A 22,661-nucleotide genomic window follows, 5' to 3' on the forward strand; every position below is an offset into this window, starting at 1 on the left:
GGTTCTTCATTTCAGGGATTCTCCCAAAAGACTGGAATTATACCCATCTGTGTCTATTTCCGAAGATTCCTGAACCAAAATCCGTTTCAGATCTTCGACCTATCAGTCTTTGTTCTGTCATCTATAAGGTGGTGTCCAAGATAATGGTTCGACGGCTTAAGCCTTGGATGGAAAGCTTGGTTGGAAATACTCAATCTGCATTTGTCAATGAGAGATTATTGTCAGACAACATCACTATTGCCCATGAAATAGTGCACTCGTTGGGTTCATCTGAAAAGATGGGTGAAGAATTTATGGTTGTTAAAACCGACATGTCGAAGGCCTACGATCGAGTGGAGTGGAGCTATCTCAGGTCTCTGCTTTGTGCTTTTGGATTTGATATAAATTGGGTGAATAGAGTTATGACTTGTGTCTCGTCTGTTTCATACTCTATTCTAATTAATGATCAACCTCATGGACTGGTGGTGCCTCAGAGGGGTTTAAGACAGGGAGATCCGTTGTCGCCATTCCTGTTTGTGCTTTGCGCTGAAGGACTATCGCATCTTTTGAATAAAGCTGAAGAGGAAGATGCTGTTTCGGGAATGAAATTTGGCCAGAGGGGACCTCCTATAAATCACTTACTCTTCGCTGATGATTGTTTGTTGGTCTGTAAAGCAGTTGAAGATCAGAGCAATAATCTTTCAAGAATTCTTAAGAGATATGGGAATGTGACGGGACAAGTCATCAATCTGAACAAGTCCTCTATTACCTTTGGAAAATGGATATCAGAAGAAGTAAGGAGGAAAATCAGAAGGAAATGGGGGATCGAGGCAGAAGGAGGAGCATCAAAGTATCTTGGGTTACCAGAATGTTTGAATGGCTCCAAGGTTAACCTTTTTGCCTACATTAAGGAGAGAGTTACTAAAAGAGTTTCTGGTTGGCATGCAAAAACTCTTTCCCAAGGGGGAAAAGAGGTTCTTCTTAAATCGACAGCATCTGCTCTTCCAGTGTCGGCAATGACTTGTTTCAAGCTTCCAAAAACGGTCATTTCAAATCTCTCAACTGCAATGGCTAGATTCTGGTGGAGTGCGGTTGAGCATAAAAGGAAAATTCATTGGATAAGCTGGGAGAAAATGTGCTTACCAAAGGAACATGGTGGCATGGGATTTCGAGATTTGGAGTGCTTTAATCAAGCCTTGTTAGCTAAACAAGCGTGGAGATTGATGTACTCGGAGGACTGTTTGATGACCAAAGTTGTCAAAGCAAAATACTTTGAGAATTCAGATTTGGTTTCTGCTTCTCTAGGGCCAAAACCATCCTATGCATGGCGAAGCATTTTGCATGGCAGAGAGTTGCTCTTAAAAGGTCTAAAAATTTTGATCGGAAATGGAAATAGTTTAAAGGTCTGGACGGATTCTTGGTTGCAAGATGAAAATGGAATGTGTAGACCTCCGATTAGAAGGCAAAGGTTCTTTGATACTAACTTGAAAGTATCGGAGTTGATTGACCCTCAGACTAGAAGATGGGATCAGAATAAGCTAGAGCAGCTTATGATTCCGGGAGATAGGGTTTTGATTTGTCAAAATCAACCGGTCTTTTCGGATAATGATTCTTGGTTGTGGACTCATACAAGGAATGGGGTCTATTCAGTAAAGACGGGGTATGATTTGGCGTTCATGGTTAAAAATCAGACCCTCGTGGCTCAGCAGACAGCTCAACCTTCCGTAAACCCTTTAAAGGCTCAGGTTTGGTCTATTAAAGCTCCACCGAAGATTAAAGTCTTCTTGTGGAAGGCTTTATCAAATGCGTTAGCGGTGAATGATTGTCTGCTGGATAGGGGAATGAAAGGTGATGGGTGTTGCCAACTTTGCGGTTTGGATGGTGAGTCTATAAATCATGTTCTGTTTACTTGTTCTTTTGCAAGACAAGTTTGGGCGATTTCGGGATTTCCATCACCGCGGGCAGGGTTCTCTGATATCTCCCTCTATGCAAACATGAATCACATCTTCTCCGTGATGAAAGGTAGAAATAATGTGGAGGAACTTGTTAGGGTCTTTCCTTGGACGCTTTGGTATATTTGGAAGAACAGGAACTCTTTGTTGTTTGAAGGGTTTTTGTTTGATGGGATGCAAATTTGGAAAAAAGCAGAAGAGGAGGCTTCGTTGTGGTTCCTAGCTCAGTCCTTAGGTTCAGAAGATAAAGGTGAATGGGAGGGTGTTAGACAGGTGAGAAAGATTAAATGGAGAAAACCACCTCCTGAGACCTTTAAATGTAATATTGGTATGTCTTGGTCAAAGAAAAAGAAGCTTGTAGGAGCTTCGTGGGTGTTACGCGATTCAAATGGTGTAGTTTGTCTGCACAGTCGTCGTGCTTTTGGATCGGTGAAAACGAAGGATGAAGCGTATTTCTTAACTTTGCTTTGGTCCATGGAAAGTATGATCAGTCATAAGCTTCTGAAGGTGTACTTTGCTTTTGAAGGAAGTGTCTTGGTTAATGCAATAAATAGGCCAAAAGCATGGCCTTCCTTCAAATTCAAAGTAAAAGAAGTTATGAACTTGGTGGAAAATTTTTTGGAGTGGAAGGTGGTGTTTGAACCTTCTGCAGCTAATAGGAGTGCTCAGATGATAGCTCAGAGTGTGATCTCTCAAAATAGATTCCAATCTTATGTTGCTCTGGGTCAGCCAAGATGGCTCTCTTTTTTGTTTCAGTTAGAACGTGACGGTAGATAGTTTCAAAGTTTTTGTGTACTTGGTTGTTATACTTTTGTTTATAATGAAAAGACCAGATGGAAAAAAAAAAAAAAGCTTATACAAGTAAAACTAAAAATGGTTGCTGTTCCTTAATGGAAGTCTCCAGATCCGACCAAAACCAACAAAGCTTTGAGTTGTTCGGTTTTGTCTTTTTATTGTGTCGATACGATCTCAGACCCATAACCAATAGATCCCCCGAAACAGTAACACTCGTCTTTTTTTCTCATCAAACCAAGAAAATAAAATCACCTGATGTCTGCCGAGCGTGCGCTCACGCTCCATGACCAGCTTCCACGTGTTAACGGGGACCCATGGTCTATAGTTTATGGGACCCGAGTGGTTAACCGGAAACGACGGATAGAGATTCCCGCCATCAGATGGTAAAAGGAACTGAGCTGTATTGCATATAAACGGGTCCCGCTTTGTGTCACGTCATCACGTGAACACGATACGCCGACTATACTGGATTCTCTCTCCCTTCCCCCAATATTATTTCCTTTTTCGTTAATTTTCTCTTTCTGTTTTTGTTCATCAATTGACGGCAACCATACAGTCGGTCCGTCACCACTATTTTTTTTTCTGGCAGCCATTTTTTTCGAAACTAATCTTTCATAAAAGAAAAAAGATCCAATCCAAAGTACACACAAAAAAAATCTTATCAGAGAATGTGATATAGCACTACTTTCTAATAAGAATACGGATTAGGTATAAATTAGACTTGGCATTAGTGTTAATCGTAGGGAAAACATATTTGTTTGAAGTCAAAGACTGATATTAGTATTTTTCAGTATCATTTTGCTTTAGTCCATTAGACAGAAGCTAATTCTTTGTTCGTCGAACCAATGTCTTAAAAATTAAATTTTCACCACCAGATGAGGTAAGCTATAGTGATTAAGCGCATAAGTTTAGCCCTAGTTTCAGTGGAAAAAAATGTTTGTCATATTTTCCGGTAAGTTCACCATTTCTCGTCATGTAATTTTTTTTTGTTTTGTTTTTTTCGTCATGTAAATTTTGAATGTGGAACATTGCCATTTATTAGCAAACACAAGTTTACTATTATTGCAAGAATACACCAACACAACCATTTGGAATATTTATAATATGTACTGTGAAAAATACATAACGATATTTATTTATGTTTATGACCTTGTGATGATATATAGTTGTGAATAGCGTTAGTCTATATGTTCAAATCAGACGGAGACAATTGGTATGTGTAAGGCACCGACCTTGTCCTCATAAGTCCATTTCATTTACTCTCACGTAATATTTCATTGCAGACATAAATATTCGGGCAAATTCGCCACCTCTCATTTGATCAATCATCATACATGTATTCGTCTAAGAAAAATCATACTAGCCTCATAAATATTGAAGTTAGTATTTTATTTTTTATAGTGAAAGTTTCAATCCTTTAATTCGGATGTGTAAAAAGAGTGGCATTCATACTAATTTTTCGTTAATATTAATCAAGTAATGCAAAATATATGACTAAACTAATTATTATAATAAGATATTAATCTCAGTTTACTGTGTCTATATATCAACCATATAAAACGTGACTAAAGAATGATACGCAACAATTTGGGTAACATCGATCTTAGGTTATGTTACTAAAAACTGCAAATCCCTTCTAGAAAAGGATTCTTCCTTGTATGGAAATATTTTGTCACGACCATTGTCATGTTGTTTTCTTAGATCGTGATACCTAAACTTCAAAAGCTAATTGCAATTTGAGATACATAATTAAATTTGGATTATACATCTTATCATCGTATTATGTAGAAGAAACTAGAAACTAGAAAGGTTAAACGAATCAAATCAAGAAATTGATGATTAATGTTTTATGCCGGCTTCCAAATTTTCTCCCTAGAGGCTAGAAGACGCGTATTTCATTCGAGATCTCCATAACAATTACCATAAATAATGTTGTTGATCAGTTTGTACGCAAACCGTTCATTAAGTAAACTGTAAATGCCATTCATATATCCTTGCAATATTGCGGTCCGGAAATATGTGTTCCCACTACTAAATTAAAAACCACACTTAATCATGCTATCACTAAAACTATGCACTACTATGATAATGCAAAAGTACGGTTTGATCAACTTAAAAGAAAACTCTGTCATTGTTTATTTTAATACAATTAAAAATTAATTAAAAGAATAAAAAAATATTCAATAAAAAGATAGAGCTAAGAATGTAACAAAAAGACAGAGCTAAGAATGTGATAACAGTAGATAAACAATATGTTAAATGAAGGCTAAAATGGTGAAAGGTGGATTTCCTCTATTGTAGTTGAGAAAGAAAGATCTCGTTTTTTTGGGTCAGCCGAAATAGAGATATATTTATGTTTCAATAATTAAGATCACTGAGAGTTTTCAACAAAAAATATTTTTTTTAAAGAAATACTTTTAGATGATATTGCTCAACAATAATATCTACACATTAAAATAATATGTTTTCAAATACTTTGAGAACATCCCAATAAAAATGCCATAAAACCCTTGCTAATCTATGCATGTACATATTTGTATATAGACGGAGAAATAGAAATGTTGAATAGAGGAAAGTTAGTGGGAAAAAAACAGTTCTGTCGACGATGTTGTTAGAAACTTCGCAAGTCAAATGATCATTCTGTGCATGAAATTTGATACATTTTGTTTCCTCTATATTTGTCTAACGTTTATTGGTCGTCTATTCTTAGTTTGTTGCCATGTTATTTGTGTCAATTCCATGTTGGAAAACAAGAAATCATGTGGTTACAAGAATTTACAGCTCCAATAACTGTAAATACGTAACATATTGTTAAATTTTGAAAAAGAACCTGAATTTTACACATGCAAATTTGTAGATGGTATTTTTTCTCTTTATATAATAAATAGTTGATTTAAATTGATATGTTATATAAAAATAGTTTAGTGCTAATAAATTACGGAGCCTTGTAGTTGTATCTAATTACACTGCTCATTACCTTGAAAACCAAGGCAGTAATTATATCAGCATGAATAAAACTAAATCGTGATTTCTAGCGCTCCCATTAACTAAATTTACAAATATTCAAACTTACCAACCAAAAAGAAACTGAAATAGAAAATTGTCTATATCCTTCTACATAAATGAGAATGGACAAGATCTACATTTAGATTTATTCAGCTTTTTCGCCTGAGAGACCAAAATTGTGAATAGATAGCAATTGTCATCCCCTCACGTTTGGGCGAGAAGAAAAAATATAATAAAATTATTAATATAAAATTCAAATAAATATTCTCACATTTGTCTTTATTAATTACTCCAACATTTGTGTATATATACCCACCTCTCTCTCATATATTTGTGTGTGTTTTGTTCCATATATCTTCTTCTTCTCCCTCTTCTTCTCTTGCAGAGTTCAAAAAGCTTCCATCCTCTAAAATTTCATTATAAGTGAAGCATCAAATATTAAATTGGATAATCGATTATGACTGGACTTTGGTTCTTTGTTATACCAAGTCTCATCTTCTGCTTGCTTTTGGTAAGAATGATGGTTTCAAAGAACAATAAGAGAAAGAAAAAGAGAAACACTATATGCAAGCTTCCTCCTGGTTCCATGGGATGGCCTTACTTAGGCCAGACTCTACAACTTTATTCACAAGACCCAAATGTTTTCTTCACCTCCAAGCAAAAGAGGTAAACCTAAAAATCTTGCCCTTAATCCTAGTTACTTTTTTGGTTATGTTCTTAGCTTAGTAAATGGTTTTTATCTTTTGATGTATAGATATGGAGAGATATTCAAAACACGAATCCTTAGCTATCCTTGCGTGATGCTGGCTAGCCCAGAGGCCGCAAGGTTTGTCTTGGTGACTCATGCTCATATGTTCAAACCAACGTATCCGAGAAGCAAAGAGAAGCTAATTGGACCATCTGCTCTATTTTTCCACCAAGGAGATTATCATGTCCATATAAGGAAACTCGTTCAATCCTCTTTGTACCCTGAAACCATCCGTAAACTCATTCCTGATATCGAACACATTGCCATATCTTCTTTACAATCTTGGACCAATATGCGTATTGTCAATACCTACAAAGAGATGAAGAAGGTATATATTTTCTAAATGCCAAAAAAAAAAAAATACACAAATGCAATTCCTTCCCTTACTTTTTTTTACCTATCTCTGAGCTCTGCCAATAAAAAAATGTTATATTTTCTCTTGCAGTTTGCTTTTGATGTGGGTATTCTAGCCATATTTGGCCATTTGGAGGGTTCTTACAGGGAGATATTGAAACATAACTACAATATTGTGGACAAAGGCTACAACTCTTTCCCCATGAATCTCCCCGGAACATCTTACCACAAAGCTCTCATGGTATGATCTCATCTCTTGAATAAATGAATCAATTAATCTTCAGACATTAAGTAAACTCTGCCAAGCTGACTAAAACTTGTTATTAAAAAAAGGCGAGGAAGCGGCTAAAGACAATAGTAAGCGAGATTATAAGCGAAAGAAGAGAGAAAAGTGTCTTGAAAACAGACTTTCTTGGTCATCTACTCGACTTCAAGGACGATAAAGGTCGGGTGCTAACCCAAGAAGAGATTGCGGACAACATCATCGGAGTCCTTTTCGCCGCACAAGACACGACAGCTAGTTGCCTAACTTGGATTCTTAAGTACTTACACGATGATAAGAAGCTTCTAGAAGCTGTTAAGGTTTGATCACATGTGTAGAATCTTATCCTCTCGTTTTGTGTGTATATACGTATTTTAGTATACTCAATCTATGTATATTTCATTATAATGTTCGTAGGATGAGCAAAGGGCTTTAGTCGAAGAAAACAGTAGAGAGAAGAAGCATTTAACATGGGGACAAACGAGGAATATGCCACTAACACATAGGGTAATAATTTATAAATATTATAATATTATATTTTAGAGTTTTTATGATTATCATTAATTTGAAGTTCATGTTTTATTGTTATGTAACCATAGGTAATAGTTGAGAGCTTGAGGATGGCAAGCATCATATCCTTCACATTCAGAGAAGCAGTGGTTGATGTTGAATATAAGGGTACTAATTAAATCATTTCACACTACTAGAACATTCTATCTATTATTTCTTTTTTTTCGTATGAGATGTACCAAAATAAAATTGTTGTGGTCCAGAAAAATATAAAACACTAATATCTATGATTCTTGTAACATGCATGTATATAGGACATTTGATACCCAAGGGATGGAAAGTGATGCCACTTTTTAGGAATATTCATCACAATCCTAAATATTTTTCAAATCCTGAAGTTTTCGATCCATCTAGATTTGAGGTAATAATAGATAAACTAGAATATAATATATATTGATAAGTTCTATACATATATATTATAAGAGAGACGATTTACTTAATGTGATGAATGAAACTATTTAAAGGTGAATCCCAAGCCAAATACATTCATGCCCTTTGGAAGTGGAGTCCATGCTTGTCCCGGGAACGAGCTCGCCAAGTTACAGATTCTTATCTTTCTCCACCATTTAGTTTCGAAATTCCGGTAAGTTTATACTCTTCCTATCTACTATATAATTTATACTTTTAAGTTCCATGCACCACGATCTTTAGTTTAGCGAAATAGATGATTTGATCTATTCGTTACGATCTTATATAACACAGCATAGTTGCCCACATCCACATAACCATTTTAAAGCTTTTTCTCTTTGTATAATATAAAGAGAAAATAACAGTGCATTGTCTAAGCATAATCAATCACATCAATATTTCGATCTTATAAATTGTAAATTTTTAGAATTTTACTAATACAACTCAAACATAGGCTTTACATCTGATATACAAATGAATAAATTTAACACATACTTTCTTTTTCTTATCTAATTGGATTAAACAGATGGGAAGTGGTGGGAGGAGAGAAAGGAATAGAGTACAGTCCATTTCCAATCCCTCGAAATGGTCTTCCCGCTACATTTCTACAACATTCTCTTTAGTCTTCAACCTTTAAAGTTTATTATTATTGAAATTGTCGTAAGTAGTCTTAATTTATATTTTTATCTGAACTCGATAAGAATATTTAAAACCCCTTCGATTTCTTTTTCCTTTTAAAATCACTATTGTAGTCCTTGAGGGGGTTTAACACGGTGCATGCTACAACAACTATTATGGAGTAAAAAATGTCTATTCCGGTATTCTCAATTACATTCGAAATTGGTTCAAGTTTTCTTTGTGGTAAACAACCAAACCAAACCAAATCAAAAGACTGGGAGCCACGTGAAGGTAACAGAAAGACCACAAAGCGTGAATGTGAAAAAAATCAAAGAGGTGTGTGTCTATTTATGAGTGGCCTGTGAAAATGACATAGCTGCCATAAAAACAGAGCATCTTCTAACTTTCATGAGGCTATTCCACGTGTTGTTTAATGAATTGGCCACCTATAAAAAGCTGTTTTGATTTTAACAAAACGAAAAAGAACTTAAAAAATGGGGTCTGTTTTCATCATATCTTGGAGGAATGGTCCTCCCCAGCATTGACAATGGCCTTTGCCTCCTTTAGTTTTTTAATTTTTTATTTTGTTTCGTTTGAATCCTTTATGTTCTGGCCCTTTCATCCAAATTATTGCCGAGCAAGTCTTTATTTCTAATCAAAACTGGTAAATCTTGGTCTACTATACTAACTAACTGACGACGTTAATTCGTAGTTGTTATAGCAACACAACGTTTTCTCAGTGAACGGTTATAAATAAAAAATCCTAATTAACAGTAGTTTTTTTTTGTGCTAAAATTTGGCTAATTAACCGTAGTTAATAACTTAATCTCACGTGGAGCACCATTGAACTCGTTCTAGAGCATACAGTAATAGCAATACACGATTATAGCTAGCTAGTGGATCTATATTAACCACACGTCAAATTTGTATAGTGATGACTGAACTATCTTTGTAGAAACTGTTAGTCTAAAAGCTTTGATTTGATCACTAGTCTCATGAATAATATTTGTATATATATATATATATATATATATATGATTTCTATTAGATGTTAAACTCGGATACCTAACTCTAACATGATTTATTCATCCAAGACGTACGTGTAGTACTGTGATGATTGAATTTGTATTTGGTTAGGTCTAATTACTCCCATCTCAATTAAGCTATTGAAAATTTGTTATCAACTAATTATCATGCTAAACAAAAAACCATAACTAGTGTTTTGGATTTTAAATTGAATAATAAGTGAAACCATCAAATATCAACATATACAGACTAGAATTAGTGTAACAGCTCTTTGTCTCCGGAGAGCATATAGTATATAGATGATATTTGAACGCTCTTCTTGGTTCCAAAATAAAGTCTTGCAAAGAATATCATCAAAGGAACTGAGCAGCAAAACTGTTTATCATCATCACATTTTAAATTAGAGCCACAAGATTATAAAAGAAAATAAAAGAAGAAGTATCAACATTGATCATAAAAAGGAGGGTAGCTTTTTATTTATTTGCTTTAGTTATGATTAATAATAATATTTGGGGTGTAAATTAACATGGGAGTGTTGAGTGTTGTACCAATGAAAATGCAAAGTTGGGAGGGGGACCTAATTTACGAACTGATTTCCTTTTCGGGTTTTAGTCTATTTTATATCCATTTTTGTTTGGTGCTCCTACTCATGCAACCAAACATCGCCATTTTCAATTATTCCCTTTTGTTTTCCATGCTAAAATAGTTTTTTTTTCCCTTGAAGAAGATTCATCCTTATATATTTACGTGTAGTTATATTTCGTTCTTTTATTTTTATGTGTTGGAAATTTAATAGTTGTTGTCCCTTTGAATGTGTGGTAGGTGAATTTTTAACTCACATATTATATACATGAATGATGCAAGTATAACGTAAGGATAGTGACAAGTAATTATTTTGCTAGCCGGGTATTTTGAACAAATAATCAGACAGGGTAAATGCATTAAACATCAAAATTAATCTGAATTCTGTGTAAAATTGACATTTAATTTTGGCTAAGTGACACAAACCAAAAAAAAGAATGATAAACTTAGCTTGTAAAAGGTGAAAACAGTGGCAAAGCAGTTCCCTATAACTATGATAATTTTTAACGAGTTTATACATTGTTTATTACAAGAACATACTTTTTTTCTTGATGCATGGTATTGTAGTGCTGACACGTACTTATAAATTAATACGGATGGTTTGATGTGAAAACTGATGTGTTACGTTGAGCGGAGGTTGAATATTGGTATTAATGTTATGTGATTTAAATCTCAACTCTATGAAAACATAAGCCATTGGGAATAATTATGTGGATTTTCCTTTTTCCCTGACAAAGTTCGCTAATTATGGCTATTAAAAACGTTAAATAATTACCTAAAGTGAGGTTATGATAAAGTTATTTTTCAAATAGAGAAATAAATGGAGTTAGCACGAATTCAGAATATCAGATATTTGGTGCTGTGAGCTAGGAATTATCAAGATTGGTTAGGCTCTCAGATGGGATCAAGGGCTAACGCTAACATATATAATTAAGTCATCGCTAAGATTCATCCAGCATTGTCGCTCTACAAATGGGCTTTAGGATAGTCCAATAAGCCCAGTTTCTTCTTTGTCCGGGACATTTTTGTAGGGGTGAGAAGAAAGGTTGTGGTCACACTGATCATAAATTACAATTTTCTTTTCTTTCTTTTCGGGTCAAACGTGATTAAAAGTCACTGCATTATCAATATATGGACGACGTGGCAGAAACAAAACTCTATCGTTGAAAATATACAAGTATTTAACATTATAAATGGTTGGAAATAATGAGTCTACGGCAGTGGCGTCGGAAGGTGTTTGGAGGCCTAAAGCGAATTAAAAAATACATTTTACTTGATATCTTTTTAATATATATATGACACTAAAAAGTTTTGAATTATTACATAAAAAAAATCCACTAAACTTTTATAAACGAAAATATTAAAATCATGATAAAAAAAAGTATGAATTTGTAGTATAAAAACAAAGATGCAGACTTTCGATTGAAATATTGATGGCTATTTAAAAGACAAATTTTATCGTTTAAATTAAATATAGTAAACCGGTAAAGGATTTAAGTCAATTCAGTTTTTCAAAGTCTGGATCGGTCCCAATGCTTTATATCTTCTTAATATTCAAATTTTTATAATTTTTTTACCAAATTATCATAGATATATAAAATAAATCTAACTCATAGCATATAAAAAGAAGACAAATGTGGATTAAATATTTACAGTTTTTTAGAAGTAGAATCTTTATAGTTTTATTTATAAATATATCAAAATTGATCATAAACTTAGTTATTTTAAACTGAAGTGGAATTCAGAATCAAATAAGAATAAAAATCTAATCAAGAGAATATGTTAACTATTATGTAAAAATAATATTTTTGTAATTAAAAGTCTTAAAATTTCTACAAAACTTAGGGATTTTAGGCAAATGTATTTTTCAAAATACTATAAACACGACTCTGAGTCTACCAAGTCGTTCTTTGTTTTATTCTAGTCCTTTTTGTTGTCACAACAAGTCAAACTTACGAAAATAGCTTTGGCCATTTTTAATTTAAAGAAAGCTTCCAAGCGTGACAAATAAAAAAAATGTCTGCCCAAAAGCATGAGTCTAAATTTCGTCGATGAATGATCTTAAGAAGTGAGAACATACAAAAAGATAACTAACAATACTCTGACTAGTACTTGGTAGATATATATATTATCATGCATATTATTGATATGCCACGTACGTTAACAGGATGTTCAATTTCAGATATTAAAAGATGATATTTGGTTCTTTAACAAAAAAAGAAGAAGATGATATTTGGATACAAATTGCTAAAATTCCCTTTCTTACAGAAAATATAAAAAACGCATAAAGTAACGTAGAAAAGTATCTTAGAATACTTGACTAATGGGACAAAAACAATAATCGTTGTTGGTGGTTTAGGTTGAGAAGACAAACTGGGAGATGAGAACTAAAAGCAATAAGAAAATATGTTACAGAAAAAAACACTTATAAATGCTAAAATAAAATCAAAAGTGGAAATGCTGGTGGAAGGTAAGGGGACGTGGTCACTGACTCACTGGTCAAGCCACCTTAATGGAAGAGGGTCATTTGACGACCCATATGTATTTTTTTTATAGAAAAAAAAATTATATTTAAAAAAAACTGATAAAAAATAATAAGCTTATACTAGTTTATGTGGTCTCTATAGTATATAGTTGAAGCTAAACTAACCGCAGTGAAAAATGTGACTGGTTCCACCACTAGACATTGATCATTGATGCTCGCACTTGAACATCATTCATGCTGCTGCTGCTTTATTTAAAAGTGAATTCAATCTTATTTTAAAGGATGCTTACCGTGAACTCTAAGTGTTACATAATGATTCTCTCATAATTTAGCTCTCTTAAATTTTCTCATAGTTTTGTAAGCGTTTTGTATCCCCTTACTAAAATATATTAAACAGGTAGGACACATTTATCGAAATATATTTCTCAAAAATTATTGTAAAAGCATTTTCAATTTATGTTTCTATTTTTTTCTAAAATAGAGCATCTCCATTATTTGAAGTGGATTTGTTCCAATGTATCACTCTATAATAAAATTTCTCTATTTTAGAAAAAAATAGAAAAAATATTATTTTTTTGCTTTTATATTTAGAAGTAAAAATAACACATCTTTCTATTTTTCTCTATAAATAGAAAAAACTTTATTATAAGGACACACATTGGATCAAATTCATCTTAATAATATAAATTTTCTATTTAAAAAGAATATAGAGATAAAAATAGAGGTGAATTAGAGATAGTCCAACTGTTAGTAAAAGAATATGCAAATTCTTTTTTTGTCATCGAAATTATCTAATAATCTGAAGACTATTGATTGGTAATAAAAACAAATTAAAAAAAAAAGTAAATAAGAAAAAAGGTAATTGGTCGGAAGATCACCATTCCCCAGCTTGGCAAAACATTTACACCTGTCGCTCACTTCTAGGAAGACTCATAAAAGAAGAAGAAAAAGAAGAGAGGTGATGACTCAAAGAAGAAGAAGACAATACTCAAATTCATATATACTTTCTCTTTGATACGATTAATTCTTCTCTTTTTAAGTGAAAGATTTGATTCTTTTTTTTTTGCTGGGAGTCTCTGGACATGGAATCGTTATATTCTAGCGGCGGGGTAAGGAATCTTGAAGCGTCGACTGCGGCGTGGAATTTCCATATAGCAGTCTATTTCGCCTTCGGATTCTTCTTCTTAAGACTCTTCCTCGATAGATTCGTCTTTCAAGTAAGTAAATAAAATAAAATATTCTCTCTAAATTCTCTGATTTTTTTTAAAAAATGTTTTTTTTCTTTTGCAACTTTGGATTGTGTAAGCAAAAGTGATTCATTAGATAATGAGCACTTTGGTTAGTTGATTCATGCATCTTGCAAATAGCTAGGAGAATTGCCAATTGACAGCTCTAAGAATTTGATCAGATCATCTTTAACAGAGGGTAGCTGTATGGCTTTTGAGCACCGCTTCTTCTGCGCCTATTAAAATGAACGATGCTTCTACTCGGGCTAAGCTCGTCAAGTGCAAAGAGTCTCTGTGGAAGCTCTTGTTTTACGGTGCTTGTGACATATTCGTCCTCAAAGTCCTTTTTCACGAGCCATGGGCCACAGATGTCAAACTCTACTTTCACGGTTGGCCTAATCAAGAGTTGAAGTCAGTTACTTTTCTTCTGCTTTCACTTTTTAAGCTATACTTTATATGGTGGAAGTAACCTAATTTTACTCTCTTTTTTTTGTTCGTTAGGCTTCCGATAAAGCTTTACTATATGTGCCAGTGCGGTTTCTATATGTATGCTGTTGCGGCCTTGCTTGCATGGGAGACAAGACGAAAAGATTTTTCTGTTATGATGTCTCACCATGTCGTTACCATCATCCTCCTTGTCTACTCCTACTTAACGGGGTAATTAATTATATTTGCATATGGATGCTTACCTTAAGTATATTTGCTAAGTTACAAGTCCATTCGTGATAATAAAAATAATAATAAAAGATTTGTCATTTGACAAGATTATTATGTGTGACAATATTCAACTTTTTGACTGGAATATTAGATATATATATATAGTGAATTATGGAGCAAGCAACCAAGAAGCTCAGGAAACTATTTATTTATTTATTTATTTTGGTTTCTTATGCAGCTTTTTCAGAATTGGAGCAATCATCATAGCCCTTCATGATGCAAGCGACGTGTTTATGGAAACTGCTAAAATTTGCAAGTACTCTGAAAAGGAATTTGGAGCGAGTGTGGGTTTTTCACTCTTTGCTCTCTCTTGGCTACTACTTAGGTTGATTTACTTTCCATTTTGGATCATCAGGGCCACTAGGTATTCCCATTCTTTATTCTTACCTCCTATATATAACTTTATTTATTTTTGTCAATGCTTTATCTGACATTCTCACCTTTTTTGTTTGGTTAAAGCATTGAACTCCTGGATCATGTGGATATGACATCAGCTGAAGGCACCATCATGTACTATTCCTTCAACACACTGTTACTGACGCTTCTTGTTTTCCACATATATTGGTGGTATCTCATCTGCGCAATGATTGCAAGACTACTTAAAAACAGAGGACAAGTGGGAGAAGACATAAGATCCGGTACGGTTTCTGTAACTTTGTTTAAACCCGGTTTTGAAAGTTATGTGGGCTGTGTAGTGTGGAGGAACCATTAGAGTTGTTTTTTAAAAGAATTTTGTTTGTTTATTCTTGACAATGGCAGATTCAGAGGATGATGAATAGGCTTTGCAAGCATGACAGATACGGAACATGTTTCCACTTCTCCAACCAAAACCCTTTTGCTGCCGATGACTTTGTTCTCAGTATCAGCACCTTTACCGATTAGAGTTGGAGGTTAAAAAAGAAGAAGAAAGGTTATAGTTTTTTTTTCAGTTTTGTTTTGGTTAGTATATGTCTACATTAGACTGCAGATTCTCTTTGAAAATATAAGGAAAAACAGAAACTCAGGTTTCTTGTGTCTATGTTGTCTATAGTCACTTTGTGAATGCAAATATGGTTTTCAATTCCATAGCCTTTTTATGGTTTTTTTAATTGAGCTCAACAGAAATGATCCCAGAGAATGTCGTCTTTGCATGTTATGCACTGTACACCTCATATCTGCCTCATGTCCCATTGACACAGCCTTACTTTCATCGAATAACCTTACCTATTTCCTTCCTTTCATTTTTCCTTACAAAAGAGTATTTTGACACAACAGTAAAACACACTATAACAAAACAAAGACACAAAAAGAAAAGGAAAACGTGACAATACAAAACAAAGAATAACAGAGAAAAAAAAACAGTCTTTACATCACACTCCCATCACATTGTCAACTGCGTACAACCAAGCACCGTACCACGACACTTACTCATCGGAGCAACCTTCCTCCACACCGGACGATCACCGTCAAAACATCAACCTCCGACATCTGCTTAATATCCAAATTATCCCTATCAGGCCCAATCACCCCTCCCACAAGCAAAACCTCACCACTCAAACTCGCCATCGCCATACCAATCCTCGGCTTAAACTCGGACGCCGACGCAACCATCTTCCACGTCTCATCACCATCCTCTTCCTTGTACACCACTCCATGACTCAACACATAACTCACACCCTCAACAACAGCCATCGGACCTTGAGGCCATCCATACTCTCTCACATCCCATCCCAACTTAACACTCTCAAGAACCTGCACCGTCGTCGATAACCCTTTATGCAAAACATGAACCTTCCCTTTGACGACCAAACCCGAACACGCGGAGTTATGAGTCCTGTGGAGATCAGGAATCGAACTCCACACATCACTCTCAGGATCATATACCTCAGCTCCCGACACGTGGTGAATCCTCCAGCAACAACAATCTTCCCTTCGAGAACGCAACACGCGAACATAGAGCGAGGAACGAGCATCGGCGCTCAAGGCCCCCACCGTCTCTTCACAAACCCGTAGCATCTCCAAATCCTGAAACGTAATAAAGAAAAACAGAAGTATCCTTGTCGTTTTCTTGTAAGAGTGTCGTAGAGATTGTTATTCGATTCAAAGTATGCCATAGCTTCTAATCTTTTTGGGCTGTATAAAGTAAGTAAGTACAATGCTTTGTAGTTCACTTTGGTTTGACGATATTATTACTAAGAGATGATAGAATAATACAAAATAGATAGTGAAATGCTAACATTCACCTCACTTATGTAACATGCTTTTAATGTTTTCTAGTCAAAATAACATTGTAAAGGTACTTTATACTTCTTACACATGAACCAGATCACACGCTTTTTTGGAAGTCACTATCATATGGAAATATACTTTAAAAGTTTTGTTCTTCAAAATAAATAACTTTTCAAAGGTACTTAACACTTCTTCTTATATATGAAACTTCAAATGCTTATATAAAGTTTCTACATAGTAAAAGATTCTTTGTCGACACGATTGAAATTTATCTCTTGTAGTAACAACCTCACGTCCTTTGACTCCAATTCCTTTTCTTCTGTCACTCTGAAGAATGCACTGTGAACTTCTTTGAGTAGCTTCAAAACATTGGCCAACCCACCCTCCTTCTCGCACTCGTCAGTCTTCTCCTCAGAGTATGGTTTTCAGTGTTGGCTGTTGCTCATTCTCCTGAAATAGTTGTATTTGCTAACTACAATCAAGTTACTCTGGTAATCGGGCCATACATCACGTGTATCATCCACAATCAACGTTCCACGTTCATGAGCCAAAACCAAATCAAGCGTCTTCACATTCGGATCAATCACGTCCAAGATGAGGTTAGCGTAATCGCGAATACCCTTTGTGTAAACAGACATCGTGAACATCTTGGTGGCTTCTTCCAAGAAACCGCAAACAAAAGGCCGTAGCTTCGTCAAAGATACCAAAGGATCAACGCCTCCAGTTGTCCACTCCCACAGATCGTGCCTTGTTTTCGAAGCCGCTTCTTTGATCAGATACTTCTCCGCTTCGGTGAGGCGTAGAAGAGGAGTGGTGTGGAGAAGCGTGTGGTCCAAGTCAAGTACTAAGTGAAGTTTTTTATCGTTGGAACAGGAGACTGATGTGGTGAAGCGCTTCGTTGCAGCTACAGCCTCGTGGCTTAGCTGTAAACCGTCGGAAAGATAATCGAACACTCCGCCTTGGTCTTTGTGAACAGTTGATTTGCAGGTGGTGTATTCTCCGTAACGAAGGAACCAGTGACCACATCTACTAGAAGAAGAAACTCGTTGGTGACCGGTTCGATCCTCTGCTTTTTGGCTCTCTGTTCCAGAGAAAGATTATTAACAACAGACATTGTTTCTCTGATGGACTGATTTAAAACTTCGAAGTATAGAATATAATTAGAGAACTGATCAACTAAAGTCCCTAAGAAATCGAGTAATTAAGAAAACCCTAATTTGATCAGAAACCTAAAAAGATGGTTTTGTAGTTCGTTCTAAAACAAGAAATTAGCTGTGTTTTCCCTTTTCTTTGGGTAAACCTTAATGTACACTATATATTTTTTTTTTTTGAACTTAGTTAATGTACACTATATTTTCATCTTTTGCTTTTTGGCTCTCTGTTCCAGTGACCACAACCAAATTGAAGCTTTAAATGCACCTAAAATCAACATCTATCTTAATATCTTTATTTCTTACACACACAATTCATTTTTCTTTCACTTTCTCTCTTATTTCATTCTAAAATCCTAACTTTTTGCTTTCAGAATTTATATAAGCTTATTTGAGTTATTCAAGTTGATGATTTTTAATACCAAGAACGAATGTATAACTGTCTTTACGAATTTATGTATGCTTAGAGAAGGTAAACATGAATCTCACTCAATCTAAGAATAATATTTGAATTTTTCAGATCTGTTTCGCGAAAAAAGACTTCTCCATTGAGATTCTGGTCAATGCATTGAGTGCTGTAGTTGACTTTCTGTGTGTTTTATAGAATATTTCTAGAGTCTAAACTTTTTTAAAAAACAAATAGACTTCTCGGATAAATAATTTAGTTTTTCAATTGACCGAATTTTGTTAGAAATTTGGTTTTTTATAGAACACTTTCCGAGAAGTCTTATCTCAAAAGATTTTTCAGAAAGTCTTCTTAACGATTACTTCTGAGTGTCGCAAGAAGTCTACATAACTTAGTTTTGCAATCTTGCTGATTAAAAAATAATCCTACCCTTGGACCCAATCTTTATTTTGTAAGTTTTTAAATTAAATACACCATCTTTTTTATTAATGGGAAATTTTCTTGTTTACCACACTGTTGGTACCATTATTCATGTTTATCACCGCTAAAGAGAAATTTTCAAAAACATCTTCTTCATTAAGAGACAAAAAACTCACACCCTCAACAACAGCCATCGGACCTTGAGGCCATCCATACTCTCTCACATCCCATCCCAACTTAACACTCTCAAGAACCTGCACCGTCGTCGATAACCCTTTATGCAAAACATGAACCTTCCCTTTGACGACCAAACCCGAACACGCGGAGTTATGAGTCCTGTGGAGATCAGGAATCGAACTCCACACATCACTCTCAGGATCATATACCTCAGCTCCCGACACGTGGTGAATCCTCCAGCAACAACAATCTTCCCTTCGAGAACGCAACACGCGAACATAGAGCGAGGAACGAGCATCGGCGCTCAAGGCCCCCACCGTCTCTTCACAAACCCGTAGCATCTCCAAATCCTGAAACGTAATAAAGAAAAACAGAAGTATCCTTGTCGTTTTCTTGTAAGAGTGTCGTAGAGATTGTTATTCGATTCAAAGTATGCCATAGCTTCTAATCTTTTTGGGCTGTATAAAGTAAGTAAGTACAATGCTTTGTAGTTCACTTTGGTTTGACGATATTATTACTAAGAGATGATAGAATAATACAAAATAGATAGTGAAATGCTAACATTCACCTCACTTATGTAACATGCTTTTAATGTTTTCTAGTCAAAATAACATTGTAAAGGTACTTTATACTTCTTACACATGAACCAGATCACACGCTTTTTTGGAAGTCACTATCATATGGAAATATACGTTAAAAGTTTTGTTCTTCAAAATAAATAACTTTTCAAAGGTACTTAACACTTCTTCTTATATATGAAACTTCAAATGCTTATATAAAGTTTCTACATAGTAAAAGATTCTTTGTGGACACGATTGAAATTTATCTCTTGTAGTAACAACCTCACGTCCTTTGACTCCAATTCCTTTTCTTCTGTCACTCTGAAGAATGCACTGTGAACTTCTTTGAGTAGCTTCAAAACATTGGCCAACCCACCCTCCTTCTCGCACTCGTCAGTCTTCTCCTCAGAGTATGGTTTTCAGTGTTGGCTGTTGCTCATTCTCCTGAAATAGTTGTATTTGCTAATTACAATCAAGTTACTCTGGTAATCGGGCCATACATCACGTGTATCATCCACAATCAACGTTCCACGTTCATGAGCCAAAGCCAAATCAAGCGTCTTCACATCAGGACTCTCGTCCCTTGTTATCACCCTGTCCCCGAAATAGATTTTCTTCGGATCAATCACGTCCAAGATTAGCATAGTGTAATCGCGAATACCCTTTGTGTAAACAGACATTGTGAACATCTTGTTGGCTTCTTCCAAGAAACCGCAAACAAAAGGCCGTAGCTTCGTCAAAGATACCACGGGATCATCGCCTCCAGTTGTCCACTCCCACAGATCGTGCCTTGTAATAGAAGCCGCTTCTTTGATCAGATACTTCTCTGCTTCGGTGAGGCGTAGAAGAGGAGTGGTGTGGAGAAGCGTGTGGTCCAAGTCAAGTACTAAGTGAAGTTCTCTGCTTCTCTGCTTCGTTGCAGCTACAGCCTCGTGGCTTAGCTGTAAACCGTCGGAAAGATAATCGAACACTCCGCCTTGGTCTTTGTGAACAGTTGATTTGCAGGTGGTGCATTCTCCGTAACGAAGGAACCAGTGACCACATCTACTAGAAGAAGAAGACTCGTTGGTGACCGGTTCGATCCTCTGCTTTTTGGCTCTCTGTTCCAGAGAAAGATTATTAACAACAGACATTGTTTCTCTGATGGACTGATTTAAAACTTCTAAGTATATAATATAATTAGAGAACTGATCAACTAAAGTCCCTAAGAAATCGAGTAATTAAGAAAACCCTAATCTGATCAGAAACCTGAAGAGATGGTTTTGTAGTTCGTTCTAAACCAAGAAATTATCTGTGTTTTCCCTTTTCTTTGGGTAAACCTTAATGTACACTATATTTTCATCTATAATTTACGCTAAAATAGAGTCATTTATATATAGAGTAATACCATTAACGAAAAAATCCTACACCACTCAACTTTAATTCTTAAGTCTAGACTAATTAACTCTATAGTTATAAAAAAAGTTTATCTCTTTAAAAATAAAGGTAAAAGTGGTTAAACTAAACATAAAAAATGATTTTATATATGAAAGTGGTATGTTTGGCAATTTCCCTTTATTAAAACATAAACCTACCCTTGGACCCACCTTTTTGTAAGTATTTTAATTAAATACACCATTATATTTTATAGTTAAATTTATTCTTCTAATTATGGTAACATTATAATACTAAATGTATTTCCAAACAACACAATAACTAATCTTGTGTTCAAACAAAATAAAGTATTATGTCCTACATTTTTAATAACTTCTTAGTTATTTTCTTTTAAACTATTTGATCAAAAGCTATATTTGATAAGAAGTTGAAAATAAGTATAAATATTTTTAGGATTTAGGTACTAAATTAATAGATTATTTTGTTTGTATTTTCATAAATAAAAAAAATTGCATTCCTTTAAATTTAATAAATATTAGATTCTTATTTTTAAATTGTTTTTTTATTCTTAACAATATATAATTATATATGCGAGATTATGTTTGGTTTAAGTTGACATCAAATATTTTTGTACAAATAAAATGTTAGAGAAAATAAATTAACATTAAATACGTTTTATAGTTAAAAATTAATTAAAAAAAAGTATATATCACAAATTTAACCAAACAAATTACATATAGTTTATTAAAATTTTCATGATGCGTAATAAAACGGATTAAAGTAATTAAAAATTTAAGTAATATTTAAAATAATTATTTAATTTAAATATAATATAATATAATTATATGGTTTTAAAATATAGTAAAATAAAAATGTTAAAACATTACTTATCAAAAATGTTAAAATCTATTGATATTGTAAATTATATTTTGTTAAAAAATATTCTTGTGCCTTTAATAGCCTCTGCTGCTGCTTTTGTAACCAGAGACGTCATGTCCTCAAACGACCCAAAACCCTTCAAGGAACTGTTTTGAAAGTCTCATGTTTTGTGTTTTGTCTTGGAACAATTTTAATACTGTTTAATACTGTAAAGTTTTGATCTTTTAAGAATCCAAAGCCCTTCCATATCTGTATTGTGATCTCTATATGAGCAAATTAATCGTTCTGCTTAGTTGGTCTACAGCAGAAAGTGTCAATCTTTAGTTGCTAAGTTTCTGTGTGTGTTTAAAGATATGCAAGGAGTGCTTCTATGAGGTTTTTGAGGAGGAGATTAATCAAGTTATTGTGAAGAATGGTTTATTCAAATCCGGTGAAACGTGTTGCTATTGGTGCCTCTGGTGGCAAAGGTAATCTCTTTAAAATTGTTTTCCAATTCCTCTGTTTTGATTCATGCTTAGTTGTAGGTAAGAAGCGCAAAGATCTAGACATCATAAAATCTGGTGAAGACTTCAGAATAGCAACAACTACAAAGACGCCTGAGCAAGGGACGTGTGAGCGGCGTGGTTATATATCTAGCCAGTTGAGGAAGTTGCAAGAAAAGACACTCTCTCTTATCACATCAAGGCAGATTGTAATGTTTGCTTGTTTGGATTACATAATGAAATGCAGAAATGGTGTGAAGCTTGTGTTTTGTTGGA

The 22,661-nt window shown here is 34.4% G+C and overlaps 3 protein-coding genes and 1 pseudogene across 3 annotated transcripts; 2 read left to right on the forward strand and 2 right to left on the reverse strand.

Annotated features, from left to right (window-relative positions):
• Positions 1–5,876: 5,876 nt before the first annotated feature.
• LOC103869474 (abscisic acid 8'-hydroxylase 4) lies at positions 5,877–8,897 on the forward strand. The gene is made up of 9 exons (XM_009147562.3): positions 5,877–6,398; positions 6,487–6,808; positions 6,926–7,075; positions 7,168–7,416; positions 7,514–7,603; positions 7,696–7,774; positions 7,921–8,027; positions 8,131–8,249; positions 8,601–8,897. Exons 1-9 carry the CDS (start codon positions 6,190–6,192, stop codon positions 8,695–8,697), a joined length of 1,422 nt encoding a protein of 473 aa, XP_009145810.1. The 5' UTR covers positions 5,877–6,189; the 3' UTR covers positions 8,698–8,897.
• Positions 8,898–13,397: 4,500 nt separating this feature from the next.
• LOC103869475 (LAG1 longevity assurance homolog 2) lies at positions 13,398–15,786 on the forward strand. The gene is made up of 6 exons (XM_009147563.3): positions 13,398–14,002; positions 14,208–14,422; positions 14,513–14,668; positions 14,907–15,092; positions 15,188–15,366; positions 15,488–15,786. Exons 1-6 carry the CDS (start codon positions 13,868–13,870, stop codon positions 15,505–15,507), a joined length of 891 nt encoding a protein of 296 aa, XP_009145811.1. The 5' UTR covers positions 13,398–13,867; the 3' UTR covers positions 15,508–15,786.
• Positions 15,568–17,039, reverse strand: LOC103869783 (annotated as a pseudogene).
• On the reverse strand, positions 15,568–22,314 carry LOC103869762 (RNA polymerase II C-terminal domain phosphatase-like 5). Its single transcript, XM_018658928.2, is given in 3 exon segments — positions 15,568–17,978; positions 17,981–18,057; positions 19,933–22,314. Coding segments are annotated over 3 exon segments (1,740 nt in total). The 5' UTR covers positions 20,784–22,314; the 3' UTR covers positions 15,568–17,166.
• Between the last annotated feature and the right edge of the window lie 347 nt (positions 22,315–22,661).

The sequence above is a fragment of the Brassica rapa genome, chromosome A05, assembly GCF_000309985.2.
Source record: "Brassica rapa cultivar Chiifu-401-42 chromosome A05, CAAS_Brap_v3.01, whole genome shotgun sequence".
NCBI lineage: Eukaryota > Viridiplantae > Streptophyta > Magnoliopsida > Brassicales > Brassicaceae > Brassica > Brassica rapa.

Bases quoted from the DNA above. Each gene is read 5' to 3' on its own strand.
- LOC103869474 (XM_009147562.3), top strand. From the start codon at position 6,190: ATGACTGGACTTTGGTTCTTTGTTATACCAAGTCTCATCTTCTGCTTG. The intron at 7,775-7,920 runs GTACTAATTAAA...GCATGTATATAG, and splicing joins GGTTGATGTTGAATATAAGG to GACATTTGATACCCAAGGGA. The intron at 8,028-8,130 runs GTAATAATAGAT...AACTATTTAAAG, and splicing joins TCGATCCATCTAGATTTGAG to GTGAATCCCAAGCCAAATAC.
- LOC103869475 (XM_009147563.3), top strand. From the start codon at position 13,868: ATGGAATCGTTATATTCTAGCGGCGGGGTAAGGAATCTTGAAGCGTCG. The intron at 14,003-14,207 runs GTAAGTAAATAA...CATCTTTAACAG, and splicing joins TCGATAGATTCGTCTTTCAA to AGGGTAGCTGTATGGCTTTT. The intron at 14,669-14,906 runs GTAATTAATTAT...TTTCTTATGCAG, and splicing joins GTCTACTCCTACTTAACGGG to CTTTTTCAGAATTGGAGCAA.